Raw genomic sequence first — 17,377 nt, 5'->3', positions numbered from 1 at the left:
TGTTTCTTCTCAAATATTTGACTTGCAATTCAGAAAGTGGATGAATTACAGCGAGGAGCTTGACTAATTCCTGATGATTTACCGAGGGACAGATGAGGAATCTGGGTGCAGTGTATCAAACAAACACCCACTGCAGCACCCACCTGAGTGGTGAACGGCCTTGTAAGGCTTGGCTGCGGCCCATGGCCCGCCTATGGCAACCAGCTACCAGACGGAAGAAAAAAGCTGAAAGAAAGCACACTCACAAAGGCATTACAATACATGCTGGGTTTCCATGGCAAAACGGAGGCAAAGGAACACAGGGAAAAAAAAAAGAGACGTCGACCAATAAAAGCCATGATTCAAAACCTTAAAAGCTGGGTGCAGGGCCATATCTGCACACACGGGCAAACAAGAACAAAGTAACACACTGATTTACATACTCTTTCATGATCGGAAACACACACATATATAATAAACTGCCCCGGTTTGCAGCGTTGTTAAAACTTATCTTGCAATCTCACTGGTTGGAGGCTTTTTTAGGACCGGTGGGGGTAGGGCGGCAGCAAGGAGGGGGGGATGGGGGTGGGGTGGGGGGGGTTAGACTGTCCGTTTGCCTTTTATAGCTGCCCATTCCAGTTGGTAGCAAGAGAGAGAGAGAGAGAGAGAGATTTGGGGGAGGACATGATGAGGGGGGTCAACAGCAAAGACTGGACTGAACACTGGACGCACACGTATGCAAACACACATAAACACACACTGAGATCTTGTTGAGGGGGCAGGCATGAGGCTGCTTTGTTATTTGAACAATGTTTCGACCCCAGAGGCACACGCGTGTGTGTGTGAGTGTGTGTGTGTGTGTGTGTGTGTGTGAGTGTGAGTGTGTGTGTGTGTGTGTGTGTGTGTGTTGGGCATTCGGGGGTCAACACCTCGATATGTTCTTTTTTATGGACACCAAATGTTTCATCAAATCAATATATCCGAGTAATTGTGACATGAAATAAGTCAGACGTGTATGACTGACGAGAACAATAATAAGAGGGTGGAGAGAGAGGATGTAGTGTAATCAGTGTGTGAACAAGTGAGCGGGCAATTCAGCTGTTTTGTCTCCCTGCGTGCACTCAGGATTGAGAAAGGACAAGTGAGAGAGTGTGTATATAAGCTTGTGTGTCTGTCTAAGCGAGCTAGAGAGTAAGACAGAGGGAGAGAGCTTTAGCTTGGCTTTTCTCTGCTGTGCTTTTCAGCTCCTCTCTCACTGGAGAAAGAGGCGTGTCCATGGACCAGTATAAAGTCCAAGGAGAGCCACTCGTGTTGAGCCATTCTCAGGAGCGAGTCCTTTACACTGCACACCGGCAAGAGGAGGAAACTGCAGCTGTTACTTAAAACGCTGCCTTTTGATGACCTGCTTTGCATTTGGACACTTGTAGACCAGATTTTTTGGTGTTTCATTTAGAGGGCGGGCGAGCCTCCGGACTCAAACCTCGAAGAGAGAGCAAGACACACCTGAACACAGTGGTGGATATCCTTCCTGCAACTGTTCATTCCAACATAACAAAAACTAGTTCTTATCACCACTACATTCGCCAGCCGAGCAGATCAAGAGCAGGCTCCAATTTCTGCGCTGTGAAATTGAATCAGAGGAACAGAGAGGCAATACAGCAGAGGCTTTGTATCTCTGCAACTGAAACACTAACCAGCTGAAAATATCAAAGACTATCCTGGACAAACTTCAAACCTCCCTTGCAGGTCTAACATCTGCTGTTGAAGTAGAAAGTGATCAAAAGCTGCACAACACTCAGAGGAGAGGGAAGCAAAGGGGAGCATATACGCGGGCGAAGGACTGCGTGCAGGTGCCGGGGCTGTCATGGTGCGTGGAGGTGGCGTGGCAGTAGCTCCGTCCTGCTGGGGCCTTTGGGCATTTGGCACCCTGTCGCTGGTGGCACTGTGCTTGTCGGACCAAGCCATCCGTTGCCCGGTGTGCTCCGAGGAGAGGTTAGCCAGCTGTCGTCTGCCGGATGGCTGTGAGGAGACCGTGCGGGAGCCCGGCTGTGGCTGCTGCCCCACCTGCGCCCTGCCAAAAGGGGCTCACTGTGGCGTCTACTCGCCCCGTTGTGGCACGGGCCTCCGCTGCTTCCCGCCACGTGGCGTGGATAGGCCACTGCACTCACTGATGCACGGCCAGGGGGTGTGCACTGATGAGAGAGAGGTGGAGGACAACTCAGGTGAGAGCGAAGGGGTCAGAGTCTGTGTGTGAACTTCTTTACACTGGGCACTTTTTTTTTCCTTTTAGTAATTGTCAATTATAATTAAACTCACAGCACCAAAGCATTTACACCGGATTTAGAATCTGCAGATTAGTATGTCAAGATGCTCTCATAGTATGCTGACCAGGTCTCTCCAAACCTGGACTGGCCGTCTCTGTGTTCCTCCTGCTCTGTGGACCCGAGCAGACCAGAATATTTTTTCTGTCTCCGCTCCCTGGGCCTTACCTTAGGCAGGGTCAGAGTTAGGGCTGGGGGGGGGGGGGTGACAATGTGCTGCTTGTTTACCCTAATCTCGGCTAAGCCCTGAACCAGAGGGTGGACACACACCAGCTCCTCACGCATGGCCTGATGGGAGAGCGCACACAGTCCCTCTGCTGTCTTGCGGCCGCTCGCTGTGAAAGGGGCCCTGATGTAAGACGCAGAGCAGGCTTCAGAGAGGAGAGCGCTGTGGTGATAGCTGAGGTGGGCGTGTGTGCATACTCGTGTGCATGAGGACTCATTCTACTGTATGTGTCTGCTGCATGTGTCTGCACTCTTTATAACTGTTTAGCGTGCAGGTTAGTTACCTGTTTTAGTGAGAGGGAATAGCCACACTAAAAATGTCCTTTCCCAGAAACCCTTGGGTGTGCAATTACCTCATCAGGCCAATGTTAAACCGAGAACCTGCAGGTAGTCGTGTAGTGCAGGCAGTGAATTGAAATGCATTGTGGTGGTACTGGGAACGTGAGAGTCTGAGTGTGTGTGGGGAAGTGAATATGTGTGTGTGTGTTTGTAATGGGAGGAGGTAATAAAAGCTTCTGTATGAAATGACTGTAATGGAGTGTGGCCAGCCTGGGGCTATTAGAGCTCTCAGTAATTCACTTGGTGCTCTTTCACGGACGCCCCCATTCCTCCTGCTGCTGCTGCTGCAGATGTCTTACTCTTCTTCTACTGCTGATGTCTCTATCACACTCTTTTGGTGTGGCTTCTTGTTCCCCTCTTTATTGCTGCATTCCTCTTGCAAAGAACAAAGTCTGTTTCCACTTTCACACAGTGGGATGTCTAATGCTGGATGTCTTATCTGAAGATCCAGTTCCAGTTCACTGCTTTGACGTTAACTTCTTGTTTGTCTTCCTCTGCTCTCCACAAAGGGAGTGGTGTTGATTTCCATTATGCCATATGAGACAATTGTTATAGTGTGTCGCAGACAAGTTGGTTCTTGCATTTGTTTCAGATTATCAACTAACTGAGCCCAGGCTCCCAGATAGTTACTATTGATGGCAGTTGGCTAACACCAAAGATTTGGATAAACTTAGCCAATATAAAACTCCCAGGACTCTCATCTTCATTGCAGCATCTGCTTCCCCTGGAGCCCCCCCCCTTCCCACCCCCACCCCAACAAGCCTTCGAGCGCATCGCCCACCACGACAAGCTCCTTCATGAGGATGAGCTCATCGGCACTCTTGCTGCCAGAGCTGAAATGAGAGCCTTCTGCTCTCTGTGCAGGGCCAGCATAGGTTAGGCCGGCACATAGCATGACTAAATGGAATCAGAAAGAGGAAAGCTTTTCACAGCACGATACAAACGGAGGGCTGTCTTAGCTTGGCCTGGCTCTGTCCATCCATATCACTTTATCTTTCAGAATATTCAATATTTCTGCTCTTTGATGGTGTGTTGTCCGATCCGCTGGCCCAGAATTGGGTTATCGTGCACTGGGGGGAGTCTCGGGTCCCTTCTCAGGGGATGGACGGCAGTAGACGGAAGATTCTTGGAAAGTTTTGTTTTTTGGTGTTCTGTAATCTGAGTGCTGAGTTTTGTTTACCTCCACACTCCTTCTCACCCCTGGAGTCTGTCATAACAAAGTGGGGAAGGTGCTGCCCAATAAATCTCACTGTAAATCAATTCTTCTGGGCAGCAGCTCAGAACCGCTGTATAAGAATGTTCTATGTAAACCATGGCAGCAGAGAGACAATCAGAAAGGCGTGGGGGAGAGGCGAGCTCCAGTCACAAGCAGGAGATTTCCTTTGTGGCGCATTCACCGTACTTATGCATTATTAAACAAGGGGGTGCATCTCCTAAATACATGTCTGACACTGCCCCACTCCTAGCAACAGTGAACATGCTAGATAAAAATAGAAGAGGGTTTTGAAAATCCTAGAGAATTCATGATAAAAAGGACCCTAGGATAGAGGCAGATCTCAGCAGCCCATTAAAGGGAACTTAGGCGAATAGTTACAGCTCCGCATCAACATAATGCAACATAACACTTGTATCACAAAGATTTGTGCTGACATATTTTTGGCTGACTTTCTGCTAACTACCAATGAAAGAAGTAGCGAAGTAACGGTAATTCATGAAACCAGGCTGGCAAGAGTTATGAGACATTAGTCCATTTTCTTTGGTTCTAAACTGTGTTTTTCTCTCAAAAATGTATCAACCTGAAGGCTAACCTTGAACCAAATTTCTACAGCAACAATACATAATACCCTGCATCTTATGACAAGGTCTGAGACAGGCTTTAGTGCATCTTAATATCCAATCCTTAGAAAACCCTCTCTATCTCAATACTTGTCATTCAATCTGCTTTGAATACTAATCATCATGCGTGTGTTGGCATCTGTTACTGCATTCCTGCAGAGTCTGCCTTGGTGTCGTATGCAAATGCTTCCCTCTTGCAGTGAAACGGATATTATTTACAAACCGATACAGATGTCAGATATGAAAAGTCCTACACCTACAGGCACCGAAGGAGTTGCATGAATGAAGATGTCGATGGAGCCAGACTCTGTCCAACTACGCCCCAGTTTACTGTGACGCACACAGGTCGTTATGAAAGCAGCATGCTAACCTAGATTTTCCTCTCTCCCATGAGCGAGGACTCCTCGGTATGTTTTGGGAGTTGTATTTAAGATGTGGACATATTTGCAGAGTGCTACATCAAGATTTTCCCCAAACCTCTTTCAGCAGATGTCACTTAATGTTGTGTATTTGCTTTCTTTGGGTTGTGCAGCACGTTTGTACAGCTGGGGCTCTCGTGCCGGATTAACTGTGATTAGCCCCCTTCTAGTGTTGGGGTTGAGAGATACATCAACAACCCAACATTGCCACGAAACAGGCCTAATCTAAGGAGGACAGTTAATCCTCATAAACTGAGATTTTAGACATGAACCTATTAATTCGGCAATAAAAACAATGCAGTAATCTACAAGTCAAAATCTATATTAATGATGAATTTTATTGACAATTCTATTTTCTGAGCAGTGGTCATTACTGTTAATCCATGACTTTCATCAAGATTAAATATTGTATCTGTTACAAATATTCCATGTATAACATCCCTTCACTGGCCTGTAGAAATACTGCAGTGTTAATCATTTCCTCTCCTGGCACTTCCACCCAAAACCCTGATTCTGTGCATATATTAAAACAAGAGCAATCCAGTCAAAATTAAGTTCATGATGTAACTCAAAATAGATTGACCTAATTCACTGCAGCTGCAGGTTTCTCTCTATTCCTACATGCATTCATCACATGTAGAACTAGCATAAGTGCATCAACAAGTGATGGATGGCCAAGATTACCCCACCTTGCTGTGACAGAATTTACTCACAGATCTGCTCGCAAATAAATCTATAAAACTGCCTATGGAGTTATGTCACTGAGGTTTAACATGACTATAATACCTCAGTTTAGTTTATATTGTTGGATAAGTGACACAGATGACATGTGTTTATATAAATTGAAAAACAGGACTCTCAGAGGAGGCAGTGAATGTAGGGGAAACCTCAAACTGCACTCCAGTTTGCGAAACGTGATTTCTTTCCATCATGCAGGCAAATGTTTGATCCAAAAGATTTCTGTCAGGATAAAAAATATTTATTCTGATGATGATCCATCTGGAAGACTTTCTGCTCTTTCCTTTGTTCATATTTTGTGGCTCTCTTGATAGGGGCTGTTAATGATTCTCTATATTCAGAGCATTAATATAGCAGCAAACAGCTATTTTCTATGTAAAAGATTGTGTTGAAGATTTAATCAAACAGAACAGCAAACTGCTGACCGCTCTGCTCTCTTTTAATCCAACCTCGTACATGTTTCATCGTCTGTTTCATCATCAGATGAATAGCAGCATCAGACAGTACGGCCGCAGCAGCAGGTTTCACTTACACAAAGGTTGCCTTTGCGATTCAGTGTTGATTTAAATAGATTTAACTTCATTTCACATCTGTCCTTTGACAAATGACACTTTTCCAAAATTTCCATTGGCCATCTTACAGCACATTTTGGTCGTCTTTAACAGTGTTCTCAAAAGTGCACTAGACACGAACGCTAATGATTAACTGATTCAAAGAAATATCTTGCCAGGAAACTAGGATCCAGTGTTGACAGAAAAAAAACAGTTTTTTGGTAGTAAGCCTCTGTGACTTTTGAAAAGATGCTTATCAAAGTTTTACAAAACTTGTTGGAGTAGCATCCCCAAAGAGTAATACTTTTTCAGGAGATTAGTTTGTTTCAATATTGTATATAATATTCTAACTAGTGTCAAGGAGAGTTACAACATGAAACACAATGTTTTTCTGTGAAATTCCCATTTTAAGCCACACTAGGCAAGTTGTGTTTTGCATTTTGTTAAAACCAGGCTAATCCCCGTGTCTGTAATGAATAAGGCGGCAGAACAGAAATGACCCTGGCTAAGGCACAGACCTCAGTAATGGAGTTGACGCCTGGGCAGTGAGCAGTGGCTCTCCATTGCACTAAACAGTTGGGATGGATTACATGCAGAAGACAAATAGCATATATAAGATTAAAAGTTAAATTTAAGATCTCAGCAATACTGATTTCACCATTGCTCTACAATTTCTTTTCTGTTTCTTTTCTATTTTGACCCGTTACATAAACAAAGGTTTAGACTAAAGTAGCTTTACTGCCCTCTGAAGTTAAATGTTTTCAGCGTGTTTTGTCAGAAAGTGCTATGGCACTCGTGCTGCATCAAATGTAACTTTTATTACATTTGAACCTTGATTGTAAAAATGTCATTCTGTAGAGCCATACCTGTAACCATATGCACCTGTAACCAAACCCAAGAGTGATGTCACCGTGTACTGACACACCTTGAAGTACAGTCTTACATCATTGTGGCAAATTGTGACGCTAAACCACTAGAGGTCAGAAAAAGCAAGAATTTTCTTTTATAGGAATCCTTTACGTGAGTTTTTTAAAGAATTGTGACCAATATATATACTGAGTGGGACATTTGACAGTTGGAAAGCATACCTGTCAGTATTCTTACATACGTTCTCCAATTTATTGTTACGCCATAACAAATGTCATTACAGATGTATCTGTGACAAGCATATATTAGCTGATACTTCAGGCTCTATGCCCTGTAACTCAGCAGCTCCTCTTACTGTTTTCAAACTTAAATGTAACGCACCCTATAACAATACTTAGTGTATCTTAACCAAAGCACAAATGAAGATGTTATTTTGTAATGGTATTTGTTATTTTTAAATGGGTGCATCTCAGGCTTTTGTACAAATGTCTCACATAGCGGAGACTCGTTTGACTAAGACCCCATATCTGAGCGAGTGGAAGTATAAACTATAGGAAAGCACTCTGCCAATCTTACTGAGCAAAACTAAATATTTATTTGAGCAGGATATTTGTCTCTGAGGTTTACAAGTTCAGCCTTAAAGCCACAAACAGTGGAATTTGAAATCTGACGACCCCTTTAATTCCTCATGTCACTGTTTTATATAAACAGAAGATTTGGCATGGACTTGTAATAATGTAGATTAAATTATGTATTTGCAAAGAACTTGTAAAGTGATGTTTCCCGAGCCAGAAAATGTGTTCATCTGCTCTCTCTATCCCATAATGAATGATGCTCACACGGCTGGTTGCCTGAGTGATGAATACATTTGCAAGTGCGGCAGCTGATACGTGACAACAAATATTTAACTCTGAACTTGATTGAGCAACAATGGTTATATGTTTACTCGTGATCTGTCTTTATGTTTGCTGTGCACATGTGACTGGCAATGCACTACAATGCATCAGCTCTAGGGATGACAATGCACCGTAACAATTATATTTTTAAAAGCCAAGAGCTGCTCAATTGAAACCACAGAGAAGTTGCAACTTCCTCCATAGAAAACAGCAGTGGTAGCAAACAGGACATGCCACCCCTGACCCACTTCTAAATCACTTTGGCTCGCCCTACGAAAGAGCGTGGTATCGGAAAAGTGTGAACTAGCAAAAAGGGGCGAACGAACAACGTGGAACAAAGGAAACAGCTGAAACCCTGTTTGCTCTTGGGGAACGAAAATGCTGATGAGCATGCCTTTTGTGCAAAAAGATTAAAAACAGCCAAGAGACACTTCTCCCCCAGACAAACCAAGCCAAGCAAGATGACTATGAAGTTCAGAGAAACATGGTCACCTTGCAACTCCTGTCGCCAAGTTGTAAAAAAACAACAAAACAACTCACAAACTAGAACTACAAAGAAACGCTTACTGGTTTGGATTGTGTGTATGTATCCTTCATGTATTGTAGACCTGAGAAAAGGCTGCACATTGCACAAGATAGAGGAGGCCATACTGAGCCACCTTCATTGTCTCTTTGCCAACAGCAATTAACTGAATGCCTGGCAGTGACCTTAGATATTAACCAGAGCTCGCATCTGGTTCAGACCGTGAACAGCTTCAAAATGGTAAAACTGCAGCGCTTTGACTCTGGTGCCAATCTGTATAATGCCATGGGTTATGAGCAGAAAGCTCTGCCAAGTTTTACAAGCCACAGGTAAAAAGCTGCATGCATGTGCACACAGACAGGCGCGCACAACCTTTATCCTTCATTTTGCCCATCTTATGCCCCCTCAGGCCACCAACCACCTCACACACAGTTGTGCCCACTCGTGACAGTGCAAATACCCTCTAACAACCTCCATCTGGCACAGACCGAGGTTGTTGTGGAGGGGTGGAGAATGAAAAGGGAGGGGGGCATTTCCTGAGGAAGCAGCTGGCTGCCTGCCGGACCACAGCACTCCAGCTATCGTTTAAATAGCCTCCGAGCTCGTGGCATAGCTGTGGTGCGGTAGTTGAGTACCAGAGCAAGAGCCGAGATACAGATTACCCCCCAGAGCGGGGATACGGCTCTGTGTCCTTGATGGTTAATCTGGCCTCATTTTTAGCCTACATCTCTACATGCTCAGCTGTATGGGATGTTATGTAGAAGGACAAGGGGGAAAGGCAGAACAGCTCCTGCTCTGACACCCAAGCCAATCATTAAAATAATGGATGCTGCCCTAAATTATGCTCAGATATTAAATGCAAATGTATTTGACTAACTGTTTATGTAATGCTCGATGTATCCTTCTTGTTGTATTTAAGGAACTAAAGTATTATTCCTTGTCCTTCAGCAATGGACAGGCAGGATGAGATCATTCCTGACCACCCAAACAACAGCAATATCCGGTGCAGTCCACAGGACAAGCGTTGCATACAGAAGACCCTGGCGAGACATCCTCCAAAATCCACAAATCAGAGAAGCAACACCGCCAGGGAGGAGACCAAGGCAGCGCTGGTGAGACAAACCGACCTTCTGACATCTTATCAGTTTCACGGAAAACAACAAACCCAAGCAATCCCCTCTGCAGCACATGCCTCAGCCCCAGCAGGTGTTTTACATTAAGGCCTTTTAATTACAAAGCCACAAGCTTAACTGTCAGGTTGTAAATGTACAAATTTGTTATTTACGGACCATAACATTTAATTGCAGTCTTGCAAAATAAAGTACAGGTGCACATTGACATCAACATGGCAAGGCCAGGATCCTAAAATCCCCATTAAACTGTAACAGGCTGGGTGTACCACATTTTAATACATTCATTTGCTACAGAAATGTGTAGCATGAATGCACAGTAATACCACCGTCTCCCATACATAGAATGTTTTATGTTTTTAAAGGCTTTCTGGGAATGCTGTTGGCGATTGATTAAAAGAATCTGCCAGAATGATGCACTCACATGGAGTCAATACTTGGCTAGTAAATTCAACGAGGCTCACTCTTAGCACTATTTGCAAATACATCTACATGCCCGAACAATGTAAGAAAATGTCTTTGTGTCAAATCAAATCCTGTGATCTTGAGTTTCGCTATCGCCTCACTAAAGCACTTAGACTTTGATTTCAATAAAAAAAATCATGATCGCAAAATTTAAGTTGGTATTTCCCCAGTTTGCCTGCTCTGAATGTACTACTTTAAAAGGTGCTATGTGTAATATCTGTCCAGAAATTTGGTTAAAATCAATAAAAAGACAAGAATTTGAAAAAGTAATACTTTTACATACATACATACTTTTGTATATACACTTTCTGCAAGAACGGTTGCACAGACTTGAACTGACGCAGATTCGTGAAGAGGAAACATTTAGATATTTCATACTCGTTGCTCCTTGAGACAAACCAACATTCTCCTCAAAGTTTTCAATTTTCTTCGCCCATCCGCGTCTGCGTTAAAGACGATGTTTGATGTGCACTGAACCGCACTGAACCCCCACAAAGGGCCATGTCTGATGCAGACACTCACTCACTTGATTTTGACCTAAACCTCGTAACTTTCCTCTGAAAATCCGAGATAATCATTCTGCACCACAGATCTACATCTGGAGCGCTGCTGATGTCAAATTAAAAATGATTTCTCCTACAGGCTCCATGTCGTGCTGAGCTACAGAGAGCGCTGGACAGACTGGCGTCAAACAGCCGCACGCATGATGATCTCTTCACGATCCCCATACCCAACTGTGACAAGAACGGAGATTTCCACCCTAAACAGGTGTGGGAAATCAAGCACTCGTTATGAGCTTAATTGAATTACTGAGTAGACCACTATTTGGCCATGTGCAGTTGTGATCTGTTAGTCTCTATTATTAAGCCCATTAAAATAAACATGCCTATCTTTATACTTCAGTTTCTTTCAAACCAGCAATCTGTGGGCAAAAACACAAAACAGGCCTTGCAGCCGATGAACCATTTTCATTTACTACTTCAAGATCAACACAAAAGTGTCTCCAAGCAGACAGTCGTGGTAATGCCATGTCCTTATTTTTCTAAGCTCACATGAAAAGTGATTTTTCTTTTTGCCCAGGAACAAGAGTTAAACAGCGTTAAACTGTGTGAAGGAGTTTTCCGTAAGCCGTTAACGATAATCACTTTATTGCTGTGATGGATGAAATTAGCTTTTGGATGCAGTTACTTTTTTTGTCAATCTGTCTTTGCAAGATTGGGCAACTATGCAGATAAGGGTGAGAGAATCAGAGAACACAAAAACACAGATAAGACTGCTGTGACTTGTGTATGCAATCAAAGCAGCAGACACAGAGTGAGAGATAGAAAGAAAGCTCTGCTAAGGCACCAGTCATCAAGAGTCTGAGTTATGTTGATTGTGTAACATTGTTAAGTATCTCTGTCTGCTCAGAATCACAAGCATCTGTTTACTGTTTAACTAAAACTGCACTGTGATAAACCCTATTGGGAAGTAAAGCACAGGTCATGAGGGACAACTGGCAATCATTTCATGGCAGGGTTGCTCTGACATTGTTAACTGGTATTAAGTGCTTCTTGACACTGTAAAGTACTCCAAAATAACCCTATAAACCTTTTATTACATTTTTAAAATGTGTGTGCGTGCGTATTTGTGTATATATATATATATACATATATATATATAAATAAAGAGGATCAGACATACAGTCATTTGAAAACATCTCATTGAAAACATCTTTAAAAGCTGGAAGTCTGATGTTATCTCAGCGGAATATGGCCTTGCCAACAGAGCATCAACTGCTCTTCAAGATAATAGTCTGTAACCTCTTACCTAGTGCTCAGTTTTATATAAACCTGCATTCATTGATTCTCGAGGGCAGCACAACAAGCTGTAAACACAAGACAAACACAAATTATCACCTTAACCAAACATGTTCACAGTAATTGCCTATTTAGACATCCAGCAGAGACGGAGCAACATTAGAGACCAAGTCACTTCTCAAGTCTTTGAGCTACAGTAGAGACCAAGTCAAGTCTCAAGTCTTTAAACTAGAGACCAAGTCAAGTCTCAAGTCACCGTGTGTGCGACTGAAATCAACTTGAGTCCAAGTCCCCATCTGTGCTGTGTTCACCAGCTAGTAGCCAACATTGTTAGCATACCGTTAGTTGTGAGCAGTAAAACCAAAATACTGATTTAAAAAATGCCATAAAGCTTTTGTTTTGTTAATACAAAAACATTTATAACAGCAACTTTAATATTTGAAACCTGTAGTTGAAGAAGCTGTTATATGTGACTAGAGTCTTATATATGTTTTCTGGCCACAGTGTCATCCCGCACGTGACGGACTGCGGGGAAAGTGCTGGTGTGTGGATCAGAAGACGGGCATGAGGCTGCCAGGCCCACTGGAGCTTCGAGGGGATCTGGACTGCCACCAGTTAATGACTGCTACCCTGAGAGATTGAAGAGTGGCGAGGCAGTGAGGGTGCAGTACCAGCTGAATTCTACTGGCGTTTATTAGTAGAACTATACGAGGAAAGGACTTTGCTCTAAAGCCTCGCTTCACCTGAGGCCAACGGTACTTGAGCCTGTGCAACAAAAAGGAAACCAATGATTTAAGTTCTTTTGCTATTTTGTTTCTGTGTGTGAGAGTATGTGAGTCTTTTGAGCACTTGTTGTGTATTGTTTCTACTATGTGAATTTAAGGCCGTTAAGTCTTAAGACACATGTGCTTTAAAGTTACAGGTGGCAGAAAAAAACCTTCCACAGATAACAGTTGTAATTGTGACTGTTGTTAGAGAGCAAAATGTGTTGTTTTCCTGAGTCTAACAATAGGGTTTTCTTGACAAGTATGAAAATGCATCAACATACCAGATAATCAGACCTAAACTATAACAGGGTCTGTTAACATTTGTTTTAATCTCTCTGGAGCACTAGACCAGTTAGAATTACTGCATTAGGACAATCCAGAAAGATGAATTAAAGGATTGCGTACTAGTTTTTCACACAATTTGCAGAATTGGTTGTAACATATGGCTCTTATTCTACTGCCCTATATGTCTTAAATCCCACCCATCTGGTCAGAAGGTCAAAACAAAGCACAAAAAGTGTTTGCAAACACAAAGTCTAGTTCAGCGACGACACAAGAGTAGCAATAAAAGATGGGATGAGAACAGATAAAATGAAAAAAGAAACAGGGGAAACAAAGGAATGCAACAAACCCCTGCTATGAGTAACCAAATGATAAGCCATAGCTTTTCACAACATCAAGACCAAAGTGAAAAGGGATTTAGTTTGAACAACTGTATCTCTGAAAGGCCAGAATGGATGGATGTGCTTCATCTCCCGGTGGTTAACTCTGCTTCCTCTCTTTGCCGAAGAGCTCTCTCTAGCATCGAGCTCCAGAGGGACTTGCAGCATAGCGGGGCTAGAAACTCTGCACACTGCTGATAGGATAATCTCATTTCTCCAGCTGGTGCTAAAATGCCAGTGTGACTTTCATGTTTGGATGAATATGCTTCAACATACAGGATTGTTCTCCAAACAGACTGCTTGGCAGAACTTTGGTGGTGCTATATACTGATTGTGCCAAACTACAAAAAAATAACTTGTTGGGCATTTTTTAGGATTGTAACAGAAAACTGGGACTTTGAGGAAGTGGAGCAATTAGCATCAGCAAGTGCGAGGATCACCTAAATGTGTGAGCATCTGCACTAGCTATTGGAAAAGGCTGCTTTCAATGTGTGTGTTTGAATGTTATTGTTAAAATATGAAAGAAACATCCCACCTTGGTGCTGCACTATCACTGCAGCTACAACTGGCTAATTGTTTCATTGGCCAGTGTTGTAAATTGCAGGTGTGATGTGTCTCAAATATACAAGTAGAGTGTCATACTTTGAATGATTAAGCTCCTAACAGCATAGCAACTCCTAGTTAACGTGAAGCTTTGAATGGAGGAGGTGCAGCAGTAAAGATAGCATAGTGATTATGTGGAAACCAGAATTTCCTCTTTTAATTTGACAACACCAGTGTTCAGCTTTCATATCGTCTGTAGGGCATCCCACTAATAATTAAAGGAGTGTTTTACCAGTGCAAATGACGTAGCTACTCATCAAATATTTTAGATACTGTAGGCAAGACTGGCAATATTCTTATAGCAGTTTGATTGTACAGCATTGTGAGCAGAGCAGCAGGTTTAAGCTAGTGGTGGTGTTTGGACAGCCTGCTCTATCTGTTCCATGGGAGACTTTGGTTATAAATGACTCAAGCACAAATTCATCTTGTGTGGATAGACGGCCAGTATTAGTGTTGCTGTCCCACGCAGAACAGCATCAATGTCAACCTAACAAATCATCGGTGTGTAGATTACAGTGTAGTAATGTCAGATATGTTGAAAAGAAGAAAAAAAAAGATTATAACGAGACAGCTACTCTCACACAGTTTTGGTTCTTTCTGTCTCCACACACTGATATTACATCCGGTGAGCTTCAAATAGAACTATTAGAGCACAACACTCTGAAGGGAGGTCCATTCAGCTCCACACAGTTATTCAAAAGTGCCATGAAAACTATTACTGTTATCATTACTATAATGCATTTTTGCACATTTTTCCTTATTAAATTCGGTCCAACTTTTTTCCCCTAAAGTGCAGAAGTATATGCATGTATAAATAGTAGTGAGTGAGAAAAGTAAACTCCTCTAATTTTGGTGCTATTCTCATTCGGTTATCGTGCGAGGGAGAAAAACATAAAACCTTCAGCTGCGAAATGTAGTTGCTCTCACCCAGTAATCTCAACACAGCAAAGTGGGGACAGTTAGATAGTGTATGGGCAATCCCAATCCCAAAATTAACATTAGACTGAGGATTTCTTTAATGTATCTTCAGTGCATCCTGAAGCTTCATGAAGGTGACATTTTGTAAAACAATCTTTCTACTATTTTTAAACTTAAGAACTTGAATGGTGTGTTTTTAGTGCACTTTGTCTTCTATCATTTTGCTTCAAAACTCACTTAAGAAATTGGGAAGAAATAACTTAAAGAGAATTACAATTAATTTGCAATATATTCACATCCTATATGTTTATTCATTACAAACTAAACTAATAGAAATGATCTAAGGAAACAAAACTACATACAAGAAACGTAATCATACCACTGAAGCCAGTGGTCAGTTTGCTGGAAACAATGTATTGCCACCTGATGACCAATTTTGCTTGTCACTACAAAAAGAAATGTATGCAAAGGTAGTTCACCAAAACACAGAGAGATAGATAGGAGATGGTATGGATGGAGAATCATTGCTACAGCTTAAAATTGTCAAAAACCAAATATCATAAAACTTGTTCCAAAGATTACAAGCATCTGGAGACATCAATATTCATTCAGTGAACTGCATGCACAAACTCCTTCTATTCATTACCATCAACTAATAAACTGTTACTAAACGCATTTCTCTATTAATGGTAATATTTGAGAGTAAATGGCAAATGGTTTTCGGCTTTGACATTGTAAAGGCCTTCTAACTACATAAACTGTGTATTTACATAAACTATAGTACGTTGCTTGATCTCTAACAGAATAGACTGTCCCTGTTTGCCTTTGATATTATCTATTAACGTTCAGAAGATATGAATTAATGTTTGCATGCATACAAAATGGACCAGGGTTGGAAATATAGGTCTTGTGTATCTTGTCCAGAACAGGACCACTGTAATAAAACACCATGTGTGAGGAAAGAACTGACATATAGAGTTTCAACCAATGAGATGATCAGTTACATTGTAAATGTTTCCATGATGAAATTGTACACATTGTAATAAATCAATTAAAACACTTTAGAAACTACAATTGTGTTGCTGTTATTATTAGTAGCAGTAGTAATATCAGTAGTATTGGACGATTTTAGCTGATCACAGATATATTGGTACCAGTAAGTCACAGGAAGTACAAAACGTCATGCAGCTATGTTTTCTAGTAGCTTGTATCACATAGACAAAATATAAAAAGTAAACAAACATTAAGAATGTACTATTATATCAAGATGAACTAGTCATTGGTGGCTATTCTATCAAAAATGTATTTACTAGCCGTAATATAAGGTTGCACATCCAATATGACTCAGTAGTTTATTATAGTTTTATAATTGTTTTAAAGGCTTTTTTAAGAATTTGAGTCTTATTTATTTAATGCAACATATTTGTGATGTGTTTGCATTGTTATTACTGATACCAATTTAATACTCGGCAAAGCTCAGTGTTAAGTATTTGATAGGCTTTACTTTTTGGCAGTAAAATGTTCTCATCAAGTATCAATGGTATGTGACTATTTCTAAATGCTTACATGTGATTTGTTAGGCAGGAAAAAGCAACCAAAGCATCAATAGATGCTGTGCCAAAATCTAACAGTAAACACATTTGGGGATAAAAGGTTGCATGTGCTTCATTACGTAATGAGCTGTGTTGCAGGAGATACTTCACATCAGAATTTACAACCAGAGCAGAGCTTATCAGTCTATGTGTTTCTTTCAACAAAAAGTCAAAATGTTAAATTGTTGCATCAGGCCAGAGGCAGAATATTTAACATTATGGTTGACTTTTAGGAAATTATGAAACCAACCAAGTCAGAAAGAAAATGTCCCTTATGTTTCCTTGAACATATGGTGAATGCTGCTTTGAAAGACAGGTTAATGATAAAACGTAAGGCATTTGTCAAAAGAACACCTCTGGAATGATACATCATAATAATCTGACTGCAACAGCTTCTAAAAATACCTCCATCATCCACCACCAGAGTAAACTTTCAAGTCTGCTTAGTTCCACTGCCTGAGTCTATTTTGGGGAGCTCTAAAGGCTTATGAACTGGGTCTGAAGCTGCATTACATGAACAGCTTTACGTGTTTTCCTTTGATTGATTAAAAATGTCACAGGCCCTGCTGCCTCTGGGCATCCACAATCCCACAGCTGTGCCTGGGAGGCCCTGTGTGAGTGTGTGTGTTAAACCTGCACAGTAGCTTACAGGAGGCATGTGACCTCCACCCTACCTCCAGATGGACTCCACAACAACAGGTGTCCGACCCTATACAAGGTCCTCCTGCCCACGCCTTGTGTGGAATC

General features: G+C 41.9%; 1 protein-coding gene across 1 annotated transcript; it reads left to right on the top strand.

Annotated features, from left to right (window-relative positions):
• Window positions 1-1,312: 1,312 nt before the first annotated feature.
• LOC306695477 (insulin-like growth factor-binding protein 4) lies at window positions 1,313-16,090 on the top strand. Its single transcript, XM_079158731.1, has 4 exons — window positions 1,313-2,201; window positions 9,643-9,806; window positions 10,932-11,057; window positions 12,593-16,090. The coding sequence occupies exons 1-4, from the start codon at window positions 1,844-1,846 to the stop codon at window positions 12,728-12,730; spliced, it is 786 nt and encodes a 261-aa protein (XP_079014857.1). The 5' UTR covers window positions 1,313-1,843; the 3' UTR covers window positions 12,731-16,090.
• Window positions 16,091-17,377: the final 1,287 nt, after the last annotated feature.

This window comes from Pholis gunnellus (assembly GCF_910591455.1).
Source record: "Pholis gunnellus genome assembly, chromosome: 5".
In the NCBI taxonomy this organism is placed as follows: Eukaryota; Metazoa; Chordata; class Actinopteri; order Perciformes; family Pholidae; genus Pholis; species Pholis gunnellus.
This window is presented reverse-complemented; position numbering and strand designations above follow the sequence as displayed.